At 31.4% G+C, this 23,617-nt stretch overlaps 4 protein-coding genes across 8 annotated transcripts; 1 reads left to right on the forward strand and 3 right to left on the reverse strand.

Annotated features, from left to right (window-relative positions):
• The first annotated feature begins 156 nt into the window (after positions 1-156).
• Positions 157-4,581, forward strand: LOC126840920 (uncharacterized). 2 transcript variants are annotated; one of them, XM_050576936.1, is made up of 5 exons: positions 157-304; positions 386-1,901; positions 2,047-3,697; positions 3,760-3,849; positions 4,070-4,581. In XM_050576936.1, coding segments are annotated over exons 1-3 (2,712 nt in total). In that variant the 5' UTR covers positions 157-302; the 3' UTR covers positions 3,241-3,697; positions 3,760-3,849; positions 4,070-4,581. The 2 variants fall into 2 exon arrangements, with proteins under 2 accessions (XP_050432893.1, XP_050432891.1); XM_050576934.1 differs by lacking the exon at positions 4,070-4,581 and having other exon boundaries at positions 3,760-3,971.
• LOC126840921 (ninjurin-B-like) lies at positions 3,603-6,990 on the reverse strand. 3 transcript variants are annotated; one of them, XR_007686112.1, is made up of 3 exons: positions 6,628-6,990; positions 3,962-4,511; positions 3,603-3,841 (listed from the first exon to the last, which is right to left on the reverse strand). XR_007686112.1 is itself a non-coding variant. In XM_050576937.1 (2 exons), the coding sequence occupies exons 1-2, from the start codon at positions 6,895-6,897 to the stop codon at positions 4,353-4,355; spliced, it is 429 nt and encodes a 142-aa protein (XP_050432894.1). In that variant the 5' UTR covers positions 6,898-6,990; the 3' UTR covers positions 3,603-4,352. The 3 variants fall into 3 exon arrangements, 1 of the variants encoding a protein (XP_050432894.1); XR_007686111.1 differs by having other exon boundaries at positions 3,950-4,511; XM_050576937.1 differs by having other exon boundaries at positions 3,603-4,511.
• Positions 6,991-7,845: 855 nt separating this feature from the next.
• On the reverse strand, positions 7,846-11,858 carry LOC126840572 (ninjurin-2-like). Of its 2 annotated transcripts, none has more exons than XM_050576421.1 (3): positions 11,626-11,854; positions 9,449-9,625; positions 7,846-8,176 (listed from the first exon to the last, which is right to left on the reverse strand). In XM_050576421.1, the coding sequence occupies exons 1-3, from the start codon at positions 11,653-11,655 to the stop codon at positions 7,985-7,987; spliced, it is 399 nt and encodes a 132-aa protein (XP_050432378.1). In that variant the 5' UTR covers positions 11,656-11,854; the 3' UTR covers positions 7,846-7,984. The 2 variants fall into 2 exon arrangements, with proteins under 2 accessions (XP_050432378.1, XP_050432377.1); XM_050576420.1 differs by having other exon boundaries at positions 8,065-9,369; positions 11,626-11,858.
• A 1,173-nt stretch (positions 11,859-13,031) lies between these two features.
• Positions 13,032-19,429, reverse strand: LOC126840656 (osmotic avoidance abnormal protein 3). Its single transcript, XM_050576538.1, has 12 exons — positions 19,349-19,429; positions 18,685-18,840; positions 17,643-17,928; positions 17,152-17,531; positions 16,678-17,082; positions 16,513-16,610; positions 16,219-16,450; positions 15,994-16,154; positions 15,392-15,489; positions 15,228-15,331; positions 13,206-13,323; positions 13,032-13,141 (listed from the first exon to the last, which is right to left on the reverse strand). The coding sequence occupies exons 1-12, from the start codon at positions 19,421-19,423 to the stop codon at positions 13,032-13,034; spliced, it is 2,223 nt and encodes a 740-aa protein (XP_050432495.1). The 5' UTR covers positions 19,424-19,429.
• Between the last annotated feature and the right edge of the window lie 4,188 nt (positions 19,430-23,617).

Genomic DNA, 23,617 nt, shown 5'->3' on the forward strand with positions numbered 1-23,617 from the left:
TAGTTTTCTTCTGTTATAAATACAAGGCTGCCCAAAATATGGGCAGTCGTTTTGCGGCTATCACAAATTGTTGGCGTACCTGTTTCTTTTATTATGTTTTATCTGTTATCACAGACAACATTTTTAGGGCTATGATAAAAAAATGTCTACCTCCATTGAAGATTAAATTTAATTAATGTTCTATTAAGTGTTTTAATAAATAGAGGTCCTATATTATTTACGAATATTACCTATTTGCTCTTTCAAGTATAATTTCAAAATATGTATTTCGGATAACGAAGAATACAATATCTAATGATAAAATGTAAGTATTTCAAAATTAATTTACTAATCAATCAGTTTTTTAAAGTTATGCTTGTGAATGTTCCTTCAATATTTTTTCCAGGGAAGAAGATAATTCGTGTGAAAAAAGATCTTCTTTGGGCATAAATGAAACGCATTTTTTGAATGAGACAATAGGTAATGAAGTGAAAGCATCTATGGTTGAATATCAAAACACTGTTTTATTAGGTAAAGCTAAAAGTTTGCACAGTACAACTCTACAATTATGCAACATAGAAGACGAACCGTGGGAAGTTGAAGATAATATAGAACGTTTTGATGACAATATCGACTACCAAAATGTACACGAAGTGTTTGAAAAAAATACTTCAATAGTTCATCTTAAAGATCGGACAAAATACAAAAAAAATTGTAGCGCTTTTTCCAAAATCAATAAGTTTTACAATTCTGGAACAAATTTAGAAACCACAAACAATAGTGTAATACATAACAATCCCCAGTGTGATAATATTACAGCTGATCAGCAATTAAAGAATAGCAGAGAAGTAGAAAATTGTAATGCCGAATCTGATTCCAGTTCTGATACGAATCCTAATGAATTGAAATTTTATGATTGGGAAAGCGATAGCGATGATCAACAACAAACTGACTCTGAACAAGAAACTGATAAGTTTTTTTTTTTGGATACGGCGTTTGATGCTGTTAGCAAACTCAAGGTAAACATGGAAAAAGAAAATGTAATTACTTCAGCTGTGGAATCCAAAACGTTTAATGTTGTTGAACAAAATTTAGAACACCAGCCTACCCGAGAAATAATAGATACTTTGAGTCCAAAATTTGAAACTAGCCACTACGATAAATCTCCAGAAGACGGCATTAATATTTTTACTGATAGGGAAATTAAAGAGAAACAGCACGACCATTTAAATGTCGATAACAATTTGGAAATGTTTGATGAACCAATGGAAACAGATTTACCCATCGAATTTCATAATAAACCAGAAGACGACCAGATAGAATCTAGTGAATGTGTTCAAGAATATAATTTTGAAGAAAAATCAACATTACAAATCGAGGAAGACGTGAGCATAGAAGACTACAACAAGTCGCAAATTGATTTTAACACACAACTGTTATCATGTAACGATGATGTAGAGATAATAGAAGAAGAGCCCGATATTGTTGATCCAGACATAAAATATAATATTCAACTTAATCAACATTTCAAAAAAATGGATCTGTTGGTTCAACGGATTGCGTATACTCCCGACGACTTAAGCGTATTAGATGAATGCATGCAATTACCTCCAATTCCCGAAATGGAACAAGAACCGAAAAAATTTACAACAAAAGAACGAATTGACTTTTATGAAGGTGAATCGCATTTAAAATATCAAATTGATAGAGATGATTGGAATAAAATACTGGTCAAACGAGCGGCAGTGTTTACTGCTCATGCAGGATTTGATTTAACGTCTGAAGAAAGTTTATATGTTATGGCGGACATCAGTATTGATTACATTAAAAAATTAGCAAAAACACTGAAAAAGCATTTTGATGCTCAGCATACTGACTCAAAATCTAGTCTTTTAAATCCAGTCGAAAGGAGTTTAATGGAGGTAAGTGGTAATTTTAAAGTTAAGTCAATATTTAGCACTTAAATTATAACATAGGTTTCCTCGTTTTTTTAATTTAACAAGGAACAATGTATATGTTATGGGCAATGTAGAAAAATAATATATTAATTACAATCTATCGTTTTAGGTTGGTATACAAGGTGGTCCAGCGAAATTAATTGAGTTCATTAGAAAAGATGTATTTGAAAGACGAAACCGTTTACGGTTAAAATGCGAACATTATCAATTGATTATTGACCAATTTGTGAAACGCATGTTGATGAATACCGGGGTCAATGTTTCGGATAGCAATCGGACAAAAAATCTTACTACAGGCGAAGGATCAACACAAAAAGAAAACAATACGTCGATAGAACAAGCGCCTGTCGACAGCATTAATGACATAGGTGAGGTGTTAAATAACGAAACTGATAATATAAAAGCTCATTCTGTTTCTAACAATGCTTCTGACCCCGAAATGGCAGACATGTTGAACGCCTTTTATAATACCAATACCCAAGAAATTATAACTGATGATATCAATGCTAAAAGAGTTAAAACCATAGACGACAGTACAGACACTGAAGTAAAAATGTCTACGTATTCGGATACAAACGAAATGTTACCATCAATAAATGCTAGCAACTTAACAGATACTAAAGAAAAAAGCTCAATTTCTAAAAATTTAAATGAGCAAAACATTTGTGCCAAACTTAATGATAATGTGGTCGATCCTGTTGAAAGAAAAAAATATTATTTACAAGAGGAGTTTGGTAATTTTGATTGGCCAGAGAATAATACAAGAAATAATTCTAATGCTACAACTGAAGATGTCATGGATCAGTCAAATCAACAATTAGATCAAAATCAAAGTAATTCGGCTGAGTCGAAAGATCTTATGGATGTAAATCAGTGTAATTTAGATCCTTTTGAAATATGTTTTCAACGACCAAACCTAGTGCCCGAAGAAGAGAATGAAATGCTATTATTGTTTAATACATCTAGTTTTTCTCACTACAAGTCTAATACTATTTCTGAACATTCAATGTGTAACGACAATAAGTCGCAAAATTGCAATTCTTCTGTTAATGACAATTATTCAGGTTCCACTTTTAGTATCAACGATGAAACTGGAAGAACGGCTGTTATTACACACACTAACACTATTTCTAACAAGATTAAACCAATATTCAGTGGTAACATGCCTCATGCGAACACTATTAATTCTAGTGGAAGTCTTCCTGAATTATATAACTCAAATAAAGAACACAGGGATATGACAATACCTCCTACCTCAGTTAATCAGAGAGATTCTTGTATAATATCGAACATAAAGAATTAGAAAATTTGCTCAAAAGAATGGCATGATTAGTTAACAAGATTTACGTGAATAAGATTAAGTACATTTTTATCAATATTATTTTACTAAATATTAATGCAAAATTTTAATTTTTCTTACAAAACTTTTTATAAAGATTTTTTTTTAAATCCTAAATTTGTTTACTAACTCCGTGGTTAAATTAATTTTTAAAATGTTTTATTATATACAAATTAGTCATTATATTGTTGAATTGCATTCTAGAAAGTCTCCACCTTTTTTTTTTATTAATACACAATAGTCAATAAAAATTGTTGTATTCGTTATAATGCTAATTTGTAAATTTCTATTTTTTTAAAACAATTTTTTTTTTTAGAACTGTTAACAATTTATAATAGATTAATAAATTCTCTAAATCTGAATTATATAGTCTTTACATCTTAATTTTAAACAATGACTGTTGCTGTTGTCTGGATTACAGGTATAATATTGTTAAAATTAAAAATTGTGTGTATCCAAACTCATGTTTTGTATTCGTTTTAGCTTGTTTGCGCCACACACCGTCCGTTAAGTTGAAAATGTACTCGAAGATCGTAGACTATCCAGAAAGATGATGATAAATTATCTAAAGGGGTACAAGTATTTATATTTAGTCAAATTTTAAATGTATAATGTAATTTTTATTAGGTAAATTGAATGAAAATTTACAAATTTAAAATATTTGTGTACGTACCTAAATACGTACCTGGTCCAAATGTTACCGAATATGTTGATTGTCTGTCTATAATAATTTGTTGTCGTTGTTATCTGTTTATTCTAATAACTAATAACAACATAATGGTCATATTTTCAGATTCCTGTTGACTGTTGATTTACTCTCACATAGCATTCTGGAAATTGACTACGGTCAAAGTATAATTTTCCACATTTTTTGGGTTTTCCTTAATAATAAAATATTTTACTACAGATTTTTTTGGAAGAAGGAGTTTTTGATTTTTTTTTTTTCGGACTGTATATCGATAATCGGATAGACTGTGTAGATCAAACTATATACTAGACTAGGTTACATATTTTGATTTCGTTTATTATATTATGTAGAAATTCTGTAGAGACATTTAAGTAAAAATCACACCGTATTACGATGTTGTAAACGCAGAAATAAATATATTTATGACTGTTATGAGAAACACTCCGAGGACCACGTGGTTGTTAAGCTGATCTCTAGTCATTTTAGTGTTTTCCACACCACTGCAATGTAACCGGCCTTTGAATATAAGCATCACGCCGACTATTACCTGTTTTAGACGAATGTCGGTTTTATATTTAGTTGTAATAAAATAATTTTAATAACCATAGGGTCATTTTATGCGAAATCTACACATAAATTATCACTACCTCCTAAAATTTTGAATATAAACTACTAACACTTATACTTTTATAATTATGGATTAACATAATTTCCATTCCAAATTAAAGCAATGTTTCCATGTGTTTATATTTTGGTAAAAAAAATTCATCTCAAACCGTTCCAGAGTAATAACTGAGAAAACATGAATAGTAATTTTACTGTAACATTCATCGATTATGAAAAACACCTATTAAATTAGGTGTAATATATAGAAAATTGAGATTTAAAATGCTGAAATTGTGCTGTTTTGTTATTCTTTATGATGGTTACAGAGTTAAAAACTAGACATTTTTATTTATAAGTTTCATTCACTTATTTAAAAAAAGTTGTATTAACTAATTTAATAACTTTTCACCCTTTTGTTAGGTTACGTTGAAGCAGGTTAAGTAGGTGGTTTTATTGAACCTATCAGTTAAAATAGAAAATATTAGATTCAAAATCTTATGTTTGTTGTTACATATTATATAAGGGAGGGCCTAAGTCTTTGCAATGTATGTAAATAAAGCAATAAATGTAGGCCAAATGGCAAACGGTATAACTATATCAGAACTAAAAATTGTTAGTCATCGAAAATTACAATTATTCTTATTATTTAAAGTCGCCCAATTTGCTATGTCGAGTCGCACTCTCTTTGGCTAAGCCTTGCGCTAAAAGTAGGGTTGCCAACTTTCAAATTGTGTAATGTAGGACAATATTTTTCATATCCAAGCCGGCAGCGGGGCCCCATGGTCCCCTGCCAAATGAGGGCCTCACCCAAATAGTAAATACTTATTTTTTGTTGATAAGAAAATGAAATTTATTAATATAAATTATCATAACAAAAAACAATATTAATTATGAAATGCATACTGCAACTAATGAGAACAAACAAAATAAAAAATAATATACTTGAGTCTTGGTCCAAGACTCAAGAGTTATGTCTAAGACCGTGGTATATACAAGCATAGATGATAAAATATTTTTGAATTGTCAATGACCTTTGTATACATAATACAAGACGTGATTAACCTAAATCATAGATACAATTAAAAATAATTTATAATAATAATGAAATATAAAAAATGTTTTGTAATTTTTCATAGACTAAACTATATTATTGGGTACATTTATTGAAATGTAGGATAGTCCTACAAAAAAATTAAAACGTTGTTGGACGTAGGACAAATCATACAAATGTAAGACTGTCCTGGCCAATGTAGGACGGTTGGCAACCCTAGCTAAAAGTTGATTTAGTGTTAATTATATTATTTTTTGTGTGTACCTTTGTGTTAACCTTTCTTTGTTTATTAAACAAAGTGTATCCCTTATCATCTCTTTGAGGTAAAATAAACTAAGAGTCTTTATATTGTTAATGTAGGTAGGTACTGTACTTATTGGAGACATCTTATAGTGTAGTATATAGGTGTGGCACACAGGTTATGTTATTGGTATTATAATATTGTCAGTTTAGGATCAGAGGAATAAATTAACCAAATAAACAATTTTTAAATTTAACAAAAATTAATTCATTTTCTGTATTCACAAAATATAAGACGACCGCCTAGAGCTTTAACACTTAATTCTATTCGCAAAAATAATCGAGCGCTGTTTGAGATGGCAAGTACTCGTACCTACTCTGATTCTAAACCGACGACATATACTAAGCAAAGCCTCACTTTGAGAGAAGTGGTTTATAATTTTGTACCTAGTGTGCCATCCATATTGTTATAAGTTTGGCAAATAATCAATATTTTAAGAAATAAAAAAGTCCATAACTCATATTACAGGTGTTATAAAAAGAAATATTTTATATGTTTGAAAAAATTGTAAAAAGTCACTTATTATAATGACATTTGGTAATTGGTCACCTAAGACCTTTAAGCACTTCCAGTCCTGTGTATTAGGTATGCCTATTGAAAATATCGAAAATTGCAAATTCGAGTTAAAACGATTATGATGATTTCACGCATGCAATGACCCTTTTATTTATGTTTAAAAACATTTTTTGTATTATTCATATTTACTTGTAATACGAGACTGCAAGCTATTAACGTCAGTAAAATCACAATATTGGTAGATTTGTCTTTGCGAAGCTCCAAAACGTATCGTAGTTGATTGGCGTTGGCCGTTAGGAGTGCAATATCCATCATACCTTGTGCCATTGTTTTTTTCGTATCGTAGTTTGCATTGCTCATTTTACTTATGGATCTCGACAGCAAAGACGTTTGCTTCTTCTCCTCCGTACTCTCCACGTGCAAAGTCCCATCGACGGTAATGTCGTTGTTTTCCGACATTTTTTAAATGTATTATACAAAAAAGAATACCTTGAATTAACTTGTTCAAGAATATAAATAAATTGCCGATTCGATAAATAGTGTGTACAGTGTGTTGGCGTTGCTGTTTATAAAGCATTTATTTAGTGTTTTACGTCTTTTACAAATCATAACAGGACGTGGGACACCGCAAAAGATATGTGAAAATCGATGCGGTTGAAACCTATCTTAGGAAAATGGCACGAGGTCGGTCGGTTATCTGTTTAGTGACAATAAATGGAACAAACGCAAATTGTATGCAGTGTCGTGGTTAGGGCCCACAGTGGGGTGTATTGCATTTTCCCAAATGATCCGAAATAATATTAATAATAATAAAAATAAAAAATAAAACAATACAGAAAGTTCGGGATATAGTGGGGACGGAGCATATTGAAACGGATGAGGTCAAAGGTCTACAGGAATTGTTATAACTGAATGTGAAAAAATCACTTTAAAATAAAAGCTTCGTGTGAATCTGTTAATGATAAAATCCCAACACAGTTCAAAGCAAGCACAGTAAGAAAATATTCAATGGTAAATTTGAGATTTGGAGTTAGGGGTGATCCCAGTTAATAAGTACTTCTATAATGTATGTAAACCAAAATCAAAGGTAATTTAAAATAAATAAAGATAAGTTTAAATTTGGCTTAGTTATGAATTTTAAATTATAACTATTTAAAAAAAAAACTCCTTAAGGTAAGATAATATATTGATGTAAAATGTTTGGCTGAAAATAATACCTATCAAGTACGATTTCTGATTTATAGACTAACTACATGAATAAATCGATTCAGCTGTTTAGGAGATATCGTGCCTTGAGGGTCTAGACTCTAGACCAATAAAAAACTATATCTTTTCAACTCCGTAATGAAGCTACAATGAATACAAAACAAATTGTTCATAAATAAAATATATATGTATTCTTTATTTGTTATCAGTTGTACATTAATTAATAAAATAAATCTTATCTTTCATCGTAAACACAATTATGTAATATTAAATATTTAATTTTAATAAGACAAATAGGAAGTTAGGTACCAACCGCCGACCGAACGTTAATATTTGCTGTTCATTGTTTTTTCAAATTTGTATCCGGTGATGAACTAACGTCGAACCCAAATCCTGATATGGTTATGTTTATAACGGTAATCAGGAAAACCATAATGACAGAAACGTCGTTTAAGATCAGACATTTCCATTGATCCTTCGTTTTTTTAATGTCCAGCCCTCCGACAATTAAGAATATCCCACCGACAAGCACCTATATAAATACAATAAAATATAGAACAGAATTGTTTAACCGACTAATTAATTCGAATGAAACATGTTAAGGCGAATAAAAGTGGTAGTTGAAATATAAGCAATTTAAAATACGCTTAAAAGGTCCAAAATTAACTCCTGAAAAACTGTAAAACAATATTAAATGTAATTTAGCTCTTAAGAGAATTGAAAATTGCTTATTTTTTTTTTTGACGCTTTAAACCAAAAAGGCTGACGAAATTTCGACTACTTAATCGGTGCGGTTTGATTTCAATTCTGTTAAGACATCTGGTATACGAGGTTCTTGGCTACTTTACTAAGTTATGTTGGAAACTGATTATTCGATTTAAACAAATTGTCAAATTTTTATTATTTTTTTAAAATAAAAAATGGTTTCTAACATAACCCCAGTGAAGAGGCCAACAAATGCTTTTATTTTTACTCAACTAAAATTCGATCAGCGAAAGTTTTGAAATTTAAAAACTTTTTCTTGTAGGTATATTGCCTATATAAAACTCCTTAAAACCCGACCGCATTGAATCTTTTTAACTATCCACTATAACCAACGCTTTGTACATACTACAATAGCGTAAAAGTAATACTTTTATTTCATTGGGTTTGCAAAATCCAAATTAATCAAAGAATTAATTTTCAACAAAGTCATTCACACTTTTGAAACAAATAATTTTAACTTCAAATCCGTCAAAATCATGAACCGGCTGCCGGTGGTAGGTACCTATCATCCTGTTGTTTCAGAGTAATATTTTAATATAGTATCAAGACTATTATACCTATTAATAATATCAACTTAGTATAATAGCGTTTAGCTCTTACATATTTATTTTCCCACTTGGCCCATAAATCATCACAAGATATAAACAATATAATTTTAGGTGCTATTAATTAAAAAAAAATAGGTAACATATTGTATTTTTAATTTCATGATCCGTATAAATAACAAACAGATTATTATTTTGAACCCAGTGGAATAGCCGGAGCGTTAAACGTGCCCGGTGGGGTTATGCTAGCTAATCCTGAATCGAAAGCTCCTATGACAATGTTTATGACGAACACCATAAAGGTACAAACGACCGGCACTTGGTTAATGAAAATCGACGATGTCTTGTATTCGATCAAATGAAACCGGCAGTCTCGCATTAAGTTTAACGACAAAAATATTACTCCCATGAAAACCTTTGCACATATGTAAAAAAAAAAATATGTATATATGTCATATCAGAACTAATCTTGTATTTCATTTATTTTCACTCACTTGCAACAGTATGGAAGTCGCGATTAAGACCAGAAGCGGTTTGTAAAATTCGTGTTTTTCTCCAACTTGCAGTATATATTTCAATTGATTAGCGTTGGCGGTCAATAATGCAATGTCCAACATTCCCTGAGCTATTGTCTTTTTGGTCGCATATCGATTGACGTCCAACGGCTTGGTCTGATAAAAATAAGTGTAATAAATTATTATTATTAAAAATAAAAGCCAGTAAATGAGAATAATAAAGAAAAAGTTCGAACCCATTTTGGGGAAAGGGGGTTTTGATACATGCATAGTTTGTCAACGTATAATAACACTCAATCTAAAGAATATTTTATTATTCCATAAAATCTAAAAGGAGAGCGGTAATTTTTATTCATTTTTCGCCTAATAAAGTACCATTCAGCTACGATTTCTAATCTACAGACATACTACATAAAGAAATAAAATAAAATCACATCATCAAAACAAAAGCTTATCAACTACACATGATTCTTATGCCTGGCCACCTTGTGGTCACTGAACACTACTGCTGCCTAATTTCAGCTAATCCAAGCCCACTATTCTACTCACCACATCTTCATCAAGCTATCCTCATATATAACTTATCCCAAACATGTATACTTTGCTCAATATATGGAAACGAATTAGGCTATAGGTATATTTGCATTTTAAATTTCGGTTGCATGGAAACTAAACATCATAACAATGGTTTTTTTTGCATTTATTGGCATATAAAACCATATAATAATAACTACCTACCCTATAGTTAATAGATAAATAGAAAAGATATTATCATAGAGCATAGCATTATTAGATTATCTTATTTTTAGTAATAATAGCGTTGTTTCTATAGGTATACTCACTATTTAAAGTTTACAATTAAATATATATTTTATGGTGATTTCCTGTAAGGGACAGAGAGTAGAAACTTTAGTAGCAAAACGATTGTGTTTATAATAATTACGGTTGTGCAGTTAAATCGAATAATGCGAATACATATGTATTTTAATAAATACTAAAAATCGAAATATTTAAATATCACATAATGAAAAAGTATTGGATTTACAATGATGTGTGTTTGATTCTTCAGTGACTGTAATAATACTAAATACTTCACACTTAATTTTAACTTCTTTCGTCTAATCCTAATTTATTGGATCACAATTATTACTACTTAAACACAATTCTTAAACACTATCGACATTTTAATTTATTAGTATTTGCTTCGTTTGATTTTCAATCCGCAAAACGCGTATTAACAAATCCTGATTAAGTTAGTTAATGCGACCGTAATAATGTTTCCATTATATTATTCTTTTCAAGACAAAAAACCACTATCCAAAAGGAGTAAATAAATATGTGTTTTAAGACAATAATAGGCGTAATTAATGAAAAACCAGACATTTAAAAATTGACCAAATAGTAAAAGTTTATTATGATTTAGTAAAATATACCATTTTGGTTTTGAAAAATTGTATACACAATTTGATAATTGATTATAATGGATTTGAAAAAAACTGGATACTTTTATGATACCTTTAGATCCTTTCTAAAAGAACACTAATTAATCTGTAAATCATTTTTTACAATAAGTATTAGAGCTAACAAGAGAAAAGAACATGATAAGCTTGTGTGGAGCAACCAACCATGACTCGAGGAAATTATCTAATTGAACTTCGAGTTGGTTAGGTACCAGATTAAACGATGGTTTTAATTAAATACAAATAAAAAAATCACAAGAAATCTGGCTATCGGCGTAAATTAAATATACAGGATGATCCACTTAACGAAAGACACTTATTTACTCAGAAAATAATTAAGTTGTGTAGTTATTCTTTTTGAAAACATTTTATATTTATTTTTTTAAATATTTTTAAATTTACTAAGTTAAGAATATTTTCATTTTTTTTTTAGTGTTATCCAAAGCGCTATCAACTTTTGCAAGTCAAATGAGAACGTATATATAATTAATTAGTTTCTTAAAATGAAAATAAATTGCTGAAAATGTTGACCGGTCGATAACCAGTTTTGAATGAATGCTTTTAAAGTTGAAAATTTAGGACAGGAAGAAAGGCGGAGTGAAGTATTATTTGCATCTGTGCCTTACGTCGAATGGATCACGACACACTTGTCTACTTTATGTTTTTGAAAATCCGTATCAATATGTAAGTCCTTACCGTCGCCAAGTTGAGATCTCCCGTGGACATGTTGGACGATGATGTATAAGGATTAAGAATTGTCTTATAGAACTCTGCAATTGTCACTCAAACGCAATGGAAAAACAAAACAAATTGTTGAAACGCGACTGTGTACGATAGCAACGAACCAGTATGGAATGAGATATTATTTTAGACAGAGAACGCAACAGATACGGCAACAGCACTGCTGCAACGGGTTACGTCACGTTGTATTTTCCAACGTTCCCTTTTTCACTCTTCACGCCCGTCTGGCTACATTGCGGCCTTCCGCATTGTACCGGGGCCGTGTCCAATCGTTTTTATCCGAAGGCATCACGGGCCGTTGAAATTCCCAATGTCCCATGCGCAATTGAAGGACGGGACAGTGTAGTACAAGCAAATATACCTGGGGCGAGTAGAAAATAATATATAGGTCATTTATTGATTAATGAATTGGCGCCCAAAGGGCAAAGAGTAGATACAGCCGCCACAAATTATACAAGTTGCATTAACAATGTAACAGATGCAACTAGCAAATCCAAAATCAGAAGCATTATACACATAATAAAGTAATAGGAATATTAGCAATAGGAAGTTAAATTATAAGCTCACACAGTAAAGGACATTATTAGGATGTCAGCCATTCAAATCTTTGCTCACCGGGGTAACTTAAACCATGAATAAATGTTCATTCTATACCCACGCCAAGTACACTCTTATTTTCATTACCATTTTATTTTTATTTTATTGATTTTTGTTTTTATTAAAAAAGTCGACCAATTAGTAAAATGTATTTTAAGTGTTTTCCTCGATTATAACGGCGAGGGAGTGAAAATGTTCAATTTTTACCACACAAAGTACCGATTAGATTATCTTCGTGATCTATAGAGGTGTATGAATAAATTGGTCCAGGAAAAAGAAGTTACAGTGTATACACGTGTAGTTAAAAAATTAATGCCTTCTCAGCTCTGCATCAAAACTAAAATTATTTTTTAATTAACTTAAATTTTCTGGACGTCGAGAAAACTTCTCCATCCAAACGATAGTAAGCAAACGATACAAGTGTTAGACATATTACTTCCTACTTCTACGTCAAACCCAGTTCATTACAACTGATGAAATAAAATTATTATAAGATTTCAATGTATTGTGTTTTCGTTTTATTCGTACATAATAAAGAATGTATAGATCTTTAGTTTTTTCGATCCTATAAACAAGCATAACATTTACATACCTTGATATTTTCATTTTAAGTTTCATTTTATATTAGAGACCATAACATAAAAATTCAAAATGATTACTGTTTTCTAACTGAAAAACGAGAGAAAAAAAACACATAAAACAGAATAACAACATTTAATTTTTGTACTTAATTTATTAATTTACAGAAAATACTTAAAAACTGTTTATATCCGATCTAAAGTATTTTGTTGTGTTTTACGGTCACTGATGATCGGCAACGACTCTAATCTTGATGGTTTCTTAACTGTACTCTCTGATGATATCCTATTATGTCCTAAACAAATAAAAAGGGCAAACTCAACTGTTGTACACAATCGATTGAAATTAAACTATATTACCTTTCCATTTATGAAACGGCCTTCCGGATTCTTCGTGGGCTTGTATCAGTAGTTCGGTGGCTCGTTTCGGTTTGAAATAGTTGCCGGCAAAATCGTCTTCTGCGGACCGTTGGAATTTCTAAAAAAACCGGAAAACCATGAAACCACACGTGTTTCGAATGACAATAATTAAAATACAGTGCGTTTTCATTAAACGTTTATTTTGGAATAGTGCCCAGCAAAACAAAGATGGAAAAGTGATGTGTGCGTCGCTTGTTTCACCTGGTCGTGTAGTAACGGCATGTCCGGCGATGACGACCGTCTACTGCTGTCCGAACTGGAGGATTTGTCAAATGACAGTCCAGCCAATGTGTTGAACACACCCAGGGACATTTTTCTCCGACCGTTATCAAAAGTATTGAAAGCAGCAGAACCGTTAACGGGCTGCATCAGCGTGCCTAAAATATAGTATTAGAGTGCACTAAAGCGTCACCATAAAGCCAAGATAACCAAGCGACAGAGAGTACCTAACCTAGTTACACTGTATAACACAATTTTACCATTTTTTTTTTTTTTAATTAAAAAACCAAAATGCATCTATTTTCACAATATATAGAGGAGAACTTCATCCATAGGGTAGCATTTTTAGTTTTAAGATATCTATACTTGATATTTTTTTATAAGCAAATGAAAAAAAGGGGGGGGGAAATACGAATCTTCACGAATGAACAATTTTGATTGTGCTTATGTTGTCAAAAAACTCAAAACTCTACACCGTAGATAACGTTCTTCTCTGTCCAAAGTAAACATTTTATACGGTTACTGTAAATGTATCCCTTACCTAGTTATAATTATTATTATTTCCTCGAGTTGTTTATTAGATTTATTTATTTATTTTCATCCAATCAAAGTTATATTGTATTTTTGTTTTACGCGATGGGTATAAAATATGTTAAACTATAACTAATTTTTTTTTTATTAGCGATTATTGTAGGTAACTAAATGTTTACAGTTTAATAATATTATATATAATGGATAGTAGGTATTGTATTATAATAATGATTAAAACGTTTAACCGTGAAGGTTATGTGGACCCCAAATGCCAAAAAAATAACCATGATTTATTATTTTTCCGTAAAGTGGAGAAAATATATTTCTTTTGTGTATAAAAAAAATTGTTTAATTCTACACTAATTCCTAAAACAGCGAATTTAGCAAAAAAGTAACGGAATAAAAAAAAATTATCTTAAGAGGATTGCGTGTGGTCTGTTCTTTTGACGTTTTAAATAAAAAAGCCAGACAAAATTTCGACTTAAGTTAGTCCAATTTCAATTCTGTAAAGAGATTCTAGTTCTGGAGCTACTTTACTGTGTTATGTAGAAAGCTGATTTGTATTTAAAAATTTCAGTTTCTTGTAATTAAATTAATTAAGTTTACATAAAAAAAGAAAACTCTGTTTCCTACATACCTAGTAAAATTGCCAAAGAATTCGTATATCTTTACAGAATTGAAATTGGACCATCTAAATTAATGTCTAAAATTAGCCAAAATGACTTTTACTCATAGAAAAAATTATTTAAATTAAAAATTGTACCTTGAGCTTATACAAATTAACCGGAAAATTAATTAACATGGTCTAAATTTATTAAAACCTCTTTTTTCCTTAAATATTGCCTATACATAACTCCTTAAAAACGGACCACATGCAATCCCCTTAAATAAATATTAGAAAATGATTCAAGCGTACGGAATTGGCTAAAAATACTAAAAATATGTTTATTTATACAACATTGGAGGCGGTCTAAGAAATATCTGGACAATTCTAAAACAATTTTGAGCGGCTAAACCAATTTATACATTTTGGTTCTTATTCCAAAATCATTGTATACAGCGTAATCATCTACAATCTTTCGAGCACGGTATATAATAATAATAATAATAATAAACGATTAGATGCCAAAGCAACAGCGAAAAAAGAATAAATCAAAAGAAAACCCCAAAGCTAATCGACCAGAAAAATCTCACGGTTACCACCAAGTTAACCTGTAAAGGCAGGAACGTGTGCACGGCCAACGAACTAATTGAGTTTTCTAATCTAGCCGGAGCTGTCAGCGAGTTGGCAGATTGTCGGTTTACCGCTGTCGCACCTACTCACATATTATGAAAATCCATTGTAAATAATGGTACCGTTGACGTATGATACTTACCAGAAGCCGGTGGAAGTTTTATCCTAGTCAGCTCAGGCAGAGACCAGCTCTGCGTGTCTTCGTCCCACTCGGCGTCTTCTTTCAGCCTTTCTATATTGCTAGAAAAAAATTAATAGGATTGTAATTATCATTTTTTTTTTTTTGTAACATGAATATGTTTTATGACTAGGCTCAGCTTCAGTAATAATGTAAAAATCTGTCCAATTAAAACATTTGTTTTATGCTTTTATCGATTTATTTACTTGTTTCGGTCACTTTTTTATTACATTTATTTACTTATTACAAATAGAGTAAGCACTTGTTTTGCCGACTGGTTTACATCATTTGTTTACTCGATTCATTCACTAGTTTACTCCATGTGAGAGATCATGTTGGGATGAAGGCGAAGGAAAAGAAGAAGATTAATTTTGTAGTTCACTCGGTTTATTGATTTGTTTACCTGATCCTCAACAAGGAGAAACATTTGAATCGTGGGAAAATATGTCCAGTTAAGATTCCGAATTAGTGGGTGCCACAAAACATACTTACATGGTTCATATTATGTTTATCTTCGAAGAGGAGGAAATATATTTTGTTTTGCTTACGATGATAACAAAAAGTACCTGTAATTACATTCTTTTGATAGGGTTGGCACAATTTTGTCTAGAATTTGACTTTGCAATTTGATCAGCCGCTCTTGTTTTCTAACAGTTTCCAGGTAGTCCGTTCTCTCATTTTCGAACTCGCTCTGGATGTCTGCGATCTCTCGGTCGGACGCTTTTAGCTAAGAACATAATGTAAACACAACCGTGAGCTTTGTCCGGTGGTCAACTGGTTTGCCGTCATACTTTCTGTTTGTACTTCTTCAGCGCTTCGTTTTTGACCCTTAGTTCCTCTTGGATATCGTCGTACACGTGTAACACCAAGTTGGGACCTTCTTCGGTCTCGACATTTGCAAATGCTCTGGCCAACGCGTTCAGCCGTCTCTCGGCGGCTTTTTTCTTGCGCAGCCGATGTTCTCGGAGTTCTTTGTCGTTTACTCTTTCTCCTCCGACCATGCTTTCTTGGAGCTTTTTTAACCTTAAAAAAACACAATATTAAAACTTGTACGAGTAATTTAAAAAAAAAAAAATCATGTAAACCTTTTAATTATTTCCTGCTGCGTTGCATTCAACTCGACTTTGTTGTTATTAAGAGCTTTTTCGACAATTTGCTGCGGTGACGGCGTCCTGTTATCGCTCTAGGACATACAATTTTGATTTTAGTCTTACGATTTAAACCGCTTAGTGCGGTTGTCTTTTACATACCCGGAAATCGATTTTTGCCAAGTTTTTATCGTATTTTTCTTTCAGCGCTTTTAAATCCGCTTGCATCTGACATTTAGAGTTATATTCTTCTTGGTATTTATCTCTTAATTTTACCATTTCTTTTTGGTACTCCAATCGTAATTTTTCTTTTTCCGAAATATCGTTTACGTTATTGCTGCTAGGCAATTGAGCGTTGGATGCGTCCAACAATTCTTTAAGTTTTTTTATCTGCTCCTGGTATTGGCGCAACATCGTGTCCTTGGGGTCTTCGTTCACGTGTGGTTCGTTGTAAATGTTCTTAGCGCGGTTAGCGTACCTCAGCGTTGACAGGGTTTCGTCATAATTGTTATCGGCGGGTGATAGACAAGCGATCATCAAGGTCTTTGTGTTGCCGCCAAGTGAGTCCTATTATAATTATACAAACTGTAGTTTTAATTTTACCAACGGTTTATATTATAGAATCTCTAGACTTACTTGAAGTAACCGGGTTAGCTTGGAGTCTCTGTAGGGTATGTGTTTGGCTTTTCCGTCGACTAGGGCCGAAATAACGTTGCCCAGAGCCGACAGGGAAAGGTTGATTTTGGTGGCTTCTTTGAGTCGATTGCCCGAAGCACCGGTCTTTGCTTGTCGCTCGCTGCCTGCCAGATCGACTAAACTCAGTTTACCACGTTTAATCGATTTGACTTCTTCGGCGTCGTGTGACATTGACATCATTTCTACAGATAAAGTAAAAATCGAATGGCTCCTAGAAGAATCAGCATTCATCATGGTGGCTCCGGTAGCCCGGTTCCTCCATCCTTGTTCCATCAGTTTTTGACACTCAACTACGTTGTGCACAGCGTGATGAGACAGTTCTGTGTTAAACAAATATACACGTATATTATGTACTGTAAAAATACCCCAATATACTGTATGAATAGCTAAAGTAATGTTAAATAATAACAATTACATTATACTTTACTGACCTTGTACATAGACTCCTCTTTCGGAATTTTCTTTTAGCTCCAAACGCTTTTTGGTGTCTGCGCTCAAAAGGTCTCTGACTTCTTCATTGTATATCTCCATGTAAGAAGCAAGTACCAAAAATTTTACATCGTCCGTCACCGATATAGCCTCGAAGACGTGTTCGAAAGCTCTCGGAATAATTCCCCGTTGACTTGGTGGTGTGTCCACTCCCTGCATTGAAAAACTTTTTCCGCATCCTGTTTGTCCATAAGCGAACACCGTACAGTTGTAACCTTCAAGAATGCCCTGTAAAAATAGAATACCTCTCCAGCAAAACTTCCTCTAAATGAAATGCATATTATTATACAAAGGCTTTAGAAATGAATATTTCTATGCAAAAATTGTTTTAGCTAATAATGTCGCACATAGAATTTAAAATGTTCAAGTTAGATTATTTTTTTAAATGATATTATTAGAAAGGCCAAAAATGAAAAATCCCTTAAGGGGGATTATCTAACGAAAGAACTTGATTTTTTTAATTTCGGATGATCCAACATCGAGTTATGAGGGACACCGCAATTCTACTTTTTTCCGAGACGCTTCCGAATAATTGCTGCCATTGCCGTATTTTGTAATATTTCTACATGAAAATATTACACAATATCCTCGAATGTTATACTTTAATTTACCATTAGCTTTATAAATAGATTTTAACTGTGTCGTCAAAAAAATTCACAAAAATTTGCCGTTTTTTGTACGAATTAACTTTACCCCCCCCCCCCCCCTTAAAAATGTATATATTTTCAGCTAAATCTCTATAACTTTTCGAATAATATTCGAATTAGTTCCAAGTTTGTATAGGTATGTTACACAGAGAAAAACTAAGGAAATTATAATCAACCCTTTCTCCTGGAAAGAAGAAGTTCCTTCTTTAACACTTTAAGTGCCAATGGGGTATTTTTGAGGCGAAGTTTTTGGACTTAAGGTAGATCAAGTGTGGTTCAAAACATAAACAATTTATTTGAAAATTATAATAAGGTAACCCATTTAAATCGCCTTTACCTCTACCAATGGATATGCAATGTCGTTGTATATTTGCTCCGTACTGGAATCGCAGCCGTAAACGCCGTCGAAAGTAAACGTTTTTGGAGGCGCCGAGCTGTCTGTTGGATTTACAATCGAGCAAGAACATTTCTCGGAGTCTATAAATACTACGTTCTAGAAACACCATTAAAATTGTATTAGATTACTTTGCTAGTAGTTACAATAAAGCATGAACTACTATAGTAAAAGTGGTATTCTTTAGAGTAAAAATACATATTTATTTTTGAAAACTTATAGAATATTTAAGCCCTATCCTTTAGTTCTATATCATTACAAGCCGCGTTGGTCATTTTATTTATAATTAACCCGGTGTCTGACGACCTTGTGTCTTTTTTTTTTTTACTTATAAACACCGACACAATACAAAGCAACATGCTTCGACCATTGAGAAAGCAGTGAAAAATCATATGCAAAACAAGCGTACACCAGTGTTAGATGTGCGTATCGCGTGTTCGACATATTTATATCGTTATTGCTATATAGGTGTGTTTTCTCACTAGGTTTATAGGTCAGTTTTTGTGCGTGACACCACATTAATGTGTGGGCATTTACAATGGGCAATACTATTATTCTAACATCCTAATAATAATAATACATAAGATTATCATTTCACAGGTCTCACCTTGCAACTGAGAGCTCGCTCTCTTGTGTTCATTGGCCGACATCTTGCTATGACTTTTACGTTTTCTGACGTCATACTACATTCATGTCCTATGTCATAGATGTAAAAAAAAAAAAAATACAGGTTAGATACGCAAAAAGTAAAATTAAATTCAAAGGCGCAATTTGGATTTTATACTTGAGAGGACTAGTATTCACTGGAAACTTACCATAATAATTTTCACCACAAATCAATTAAAATACACGTGATTTTTCAAAATATCAATAAATTTTAAGTTGTTTAGTATTTATTATAACATAATAATAAAATACATAACATTTTAAATCTTGAACTCCCGACGGCGATTACATATATAGCAAATTTGTTTAAAATGTCTTAATTTTTACACAAAAAATGTCTGTTTCTATATAAGGAATATTAAAAAACATATTTGTTTAATGTTTTAATGTTTAAAATATAAATTAAGTTTAAAAAAAGACAATATTAATTTACTTTATAATGATTTACTCTATAATGTTTGATATGGTAATTACTCTGATCATAATCTAGTTTATGAAAAGTATTATCAATAGCTAAGGGTGAAAAACAAAAGAACTTTTTATATTTTTAACTTTTGGAGACACATATTTATGCTTTAAATTATAACGTTAAAGTAGACATAAAATATAACTGAATTTAATTTGTATGATTATTTAATAGTTTTTGAGTTAAATTGACCTAATTGACCATTCTTGTTCTCCGTGTGCAAAATAAGTTACCTACCTCCTTTAACAACACCAACTTTTTTCTTATTATATTTTATAGCATATTTGTAAAAAACAACAAAATCCACAAAACTCCCAAAAAAAAACCAACAAAATTTACCGATAATTCTATCTATTGTGTGTTGTGTACACTGATTACTAACTATAATTATTGTAAATTAGGTATAATATTACCTGTTGCCACGCATGCATAGTTAATTATTAATAAAACACATATTCGTGACGATGAGCATTTCGATTGTCATTGTAAAAAAATATCCCTTTTTATTTGGTTAACCTAGCACGAGACAGTTGAAGCAATTCAACAATTTTTCAGTTGATAAAATATACTAAGAAATGTTTATCATAATTTGAACCAGCTACACTAACAGTAACTACCTTGATCAAACAAGGACAATGATCTAAATAGATCCCACGGCCCATCCTGTTAGGAAAATATTATATTTTATACAAGCATACGTTATAAATTTCGTTATGTACTGATAACAACAAAATTATAAAAAAAAGAACGTCTCCCAAATGGACGGAGTACTAGGGCATAGTTACATATAGCGTGTATACCTATGTCCTAGATAATATACATACACATACCACTTATATATTTTCATAGTTACCTATAAAACTACAACAGTAATGATATGTTATGACTGTGGGTGGCATATATTATATCACGGGCATTATGATGACTCTCGTTTGACTTGGGAAATCAAATGGGAAAATTATTATTTATGAAAAATACCATTAGAACCATCGATTACAAATTTAAAGCGATTCTAGAGAAAAAATATGCGTTGTTAGGTTACATAAACCTAATCTAACTACATGAAATAATTTCTGTAATAAAAGTGCATTTTTTTCTATATGATTTAGTAGGGAAAACCCTGTTAACGTCTTCCAGATCAACCAACCAAATTACAATGTTTACTGTAAATTAAGATGAGTGTCTTTTTTTATTGTTTGACCTCCGGTCCAACATTTTAAACTCTAATAGGTCTAAAAGTAATTTTTAAAACCGGTTATCGACCAGTCAACCTTACCTAACCTAAACATTAAAGTTTTAAAATTGGAAGGAACTCTGGAAAAAAAAAAAGAAATGTGAATATTGTCTAATATTTTAAAATAACACAAACTTAAGTGTCTCCAAAAAAGAAAAACTACAAAATTGCAATTATTTCTCTATAGATGATCAATCACCCGCTGTAGATGACAGGCATAAGTGCAACCTATATTTTTAAAATCTTAGGCCGACGTATTTGGGCGACATTTACAAATTACTCTATTTTAAGTGTAACATTTTCGACAGCGTTCTGGTTATATAGGTTTTGCACATTCGATTGGTGGAAATCAATAAATTACGTTGGTAGTATTATTATTATTATTAGGCAGGAGACACCCTCATTTGCCTGTTGTACGCCTGTCAAACAACGCCACACACACACATTTATTTACTATAGATAACACCATTTACACAACAGCCCTTTCCCGTCAGCAATAATGATCTATAACAAACCCTTGGGTATCAAGAGTTGAGACTTTTTAAATGTGTAACACTTTACTATATGATACTATGATAAAAGTACAAATATACAACGAGAAGTCGACATTTTTATGAAAAACTACACACACTCCCTAAAAATATTATAGTGGAAGTACTTATGTTTTTTTATTTAAATGTTAGTGATGAACCCAATCTTTGTTTTGTGTGTTCAGTTTTAAGTATAATACATGAATTAATATTTAAAAATTGAGACAAAAATTGGAGAGTAATTAGTTAAAGTAGCAAGTTGTAAAATTAGCAAAGAAGTTTAAGTATTTGGGATTAGTTATGCAAGAGGATATAGACGAGTTGAAAAAGATTTGACGATTGGAATACTGTGTGGTTAGTTGAACGGGAAATAAAGATATTGTGTTATGTCATATTATGTGACAGAAAGGAGTCATATTATAGAAAAATCAAAAAAAGTATTATGCGGCGAAGTAGTTGAAATTCTCCAAAAGAGGTAGAACATTTTTGTTTCAATTTTTAGGGTTAATTATAAAAATTATATGCTGACAGTAGATCTGTAACATATGAAATGTACAGGTTCGCGTTAAGGGGATTGCATGCGGTTGGTTTTTAAGGAGTTTTGTATAGGCATTATTTAAGAAAAAAGTGGTTTTAATAAGTTTCGATCATGACAATTAATTTACCGGTTAATTTGTATAAGCTTCGTAACTCTAATGACTTTAAAAGTATCCAATCAAAACAAGTTATTAACCAGTCAACATTTTCAGCAAATTTGTCTAAATAAAAAACAAATGAATTACATATACCAGATGATATTTTTAACTTAACCTAACCTAACCGCCCTAATCCAATTTTCTCTTATCATAATTAATAAAAAAAATAATATATATATATATATTTTGAAAACATTTTTGCTTATGCTATATTATAATATTAGACAATTTTCAAATTTTCTAGAGCTTTGAATGATTTGCTGAAAAGTTGACTGGTCGATAACCAGTTTCGAATAAATCTATTTAAAGTTTAAAATTTAGGGCGGGAGGAAGGTTGAAGTGTACAGTTATTTTTATCTGGGCGCACTACTCAACTACACTACACTTTCAGTCCAAATTTTAAACTTTAAAAATAATTATTAAAGAAAACTGGTTATTGACTGGTTTCAGTAAATTATTCTTAATTTCAAAATTAATTTAAATTTTAAATATATGTGTTACCGTTTGAGTTTCAAAAGTTGCTAAAGCTCTAGCAAATACTAAAAAAGATAAAAAAGTTGAATATTGTTATATTTTACTTTAACATAAATAAAAATGTTTTAGAAAAAGAAACACTACAAGATTGCAATTATTTTAAGGGTAACCTATCGAGAGCGCTTAAAGTGTCATCGCGTGTATACCTGAACTACCTATTTAATTCATACTCGTTGATATAGCTCTGGAAAAAAAATTAAAATGTGAATATTGTCTTATTTTGTAAAATAACATAAATCAGTGTAAACAAAGAGAAAACCTAGAAAATTTCAATTATTTTAAGCGGTATTGAGTGTCTTGCGTTAAACGGATCACCCTGTATAGTTAATTGTTTTACAAAGCCTCGTTGGAGTTTGCCTATTTTTTCCTCGCGAGCACCGCTATTAAAATTAACAACCGAATAATATCAAAAATGAAACATCACACGCACTTATTACAATTGTCATTAACACGTTTACAAATAGAACATAGCACAATCGAATAAAGTATAACACTTACATTGCAATTAATACTCACACGAAAAAATCATTTGAACGACGTTAAGCAAACCGCGAGATAATGTGATCCAGATGGAAAAAAAACGGACCAAGCGATTTATTACATTGTCGTTTATTGGCAATAGTGTTATTGCTTTTAACCATGCGATAAAAGCCTTTGAAAGAGCGACACACAAACGTTGAATCGAGCGGAAAGCTTTTTTTGAACTACAGGTGGTGTGTCTATAGGTGCCACTGAAACACCATAAGGCGTA

Source organism: Adelges cooleyi, unplaced genomic scaffold (genome assembly GCF_023614345.1).
Source record: "Adelges cooleyi isolate 19-005CV unplaced genomic scaffold, UGA_ACOO_1.1 ACOO_flye_CR_arks_rails_tigmint_CR_PRNA_376, whole genome shotgun sequence".
Classification (NCBI taxonomy): domain Eukaryota; kingdom Metazoa; phylum Arthropoda; class Insecta; order Hemiptera; family Adelgidae; genus Adelges; species Adelges cooleyi.

What these genes read in the sequence shown, in the direction of transcription:
- LOC126840920 (XM_050576936.1), top strand. An exon ending in TCGAAAGGAGTTTAATGGAG is followed by an intron (nt 1,902 to 2,046) that starts GTAAGTGGTAAT and finishes CTATCGTTTTAG; the next exon opens with GTTGGTATACAAGGTGGTCC.
- LOC126840572 (XM_050576420.1), bottom strand. Translation starts at nt 11,655, where the DNA reads ATGTCCACGGGAGATCTCAACTTGGCGACG. An exon ending in GAGATCTCAACTTGGCGACG is followed by an intron (nt 9,626 to 11,625) that starts GTAAGGACTTAC and finishes TATTTTTATCAG; the next exon opens with ACCAAGCCGTTGGACGTCAA. An exon ending in CGACTTCCATACTGTTGCAA is followed by an intron (nt 9,370 to 9,448) that starts GTGAGTGAAAAT and finishes ATATGTGCAAAG; the next exon opens with GTTTTCATGGGAGTAATATT.
- LOC126840656 (XM_050576538.1), bottom strand. Translation starts at nt 19,423, where the DNA reads ATGACGTCAGAAAACGTAAAAGTCATAGCAAGATGTCGGCCAATGAAC. An exon ending in AAGAGGAGTCTATGTACAAG is followed by an intron (nt 17,532 to 17,642) that starts GTCAGTAAAGTA and finishes TGTTTAACACAG; the next exon opens with AACTGTCTCATCACGCTGTG. An exon ending in ACACGTTCCTGCCTTTACAG is followed by an intron (nt 13,324 to 15,227) that starts GTTAACTTGGTG and finishes CGGTTTTTTTAG; the next exon opens with AAATTCCAACGGTCCGCAGA.
- LOC126840921 (XM_050576937.1), bottom strand. Translation starts at nt 6,897, where the DNA reads ATGTCGGAAAACAACGACATTACCGTCGATGGGACTTTGCACGTGGAG. An exon ending in CTTGCAGTCTCGTATTACAA is followed by an intron (nt 4,512 to 6,627) that starts GTAAATATGAAT and finishes CGTCTAAAACAG; the next exon opens with GTAATAGTCGGCGTGATGCT.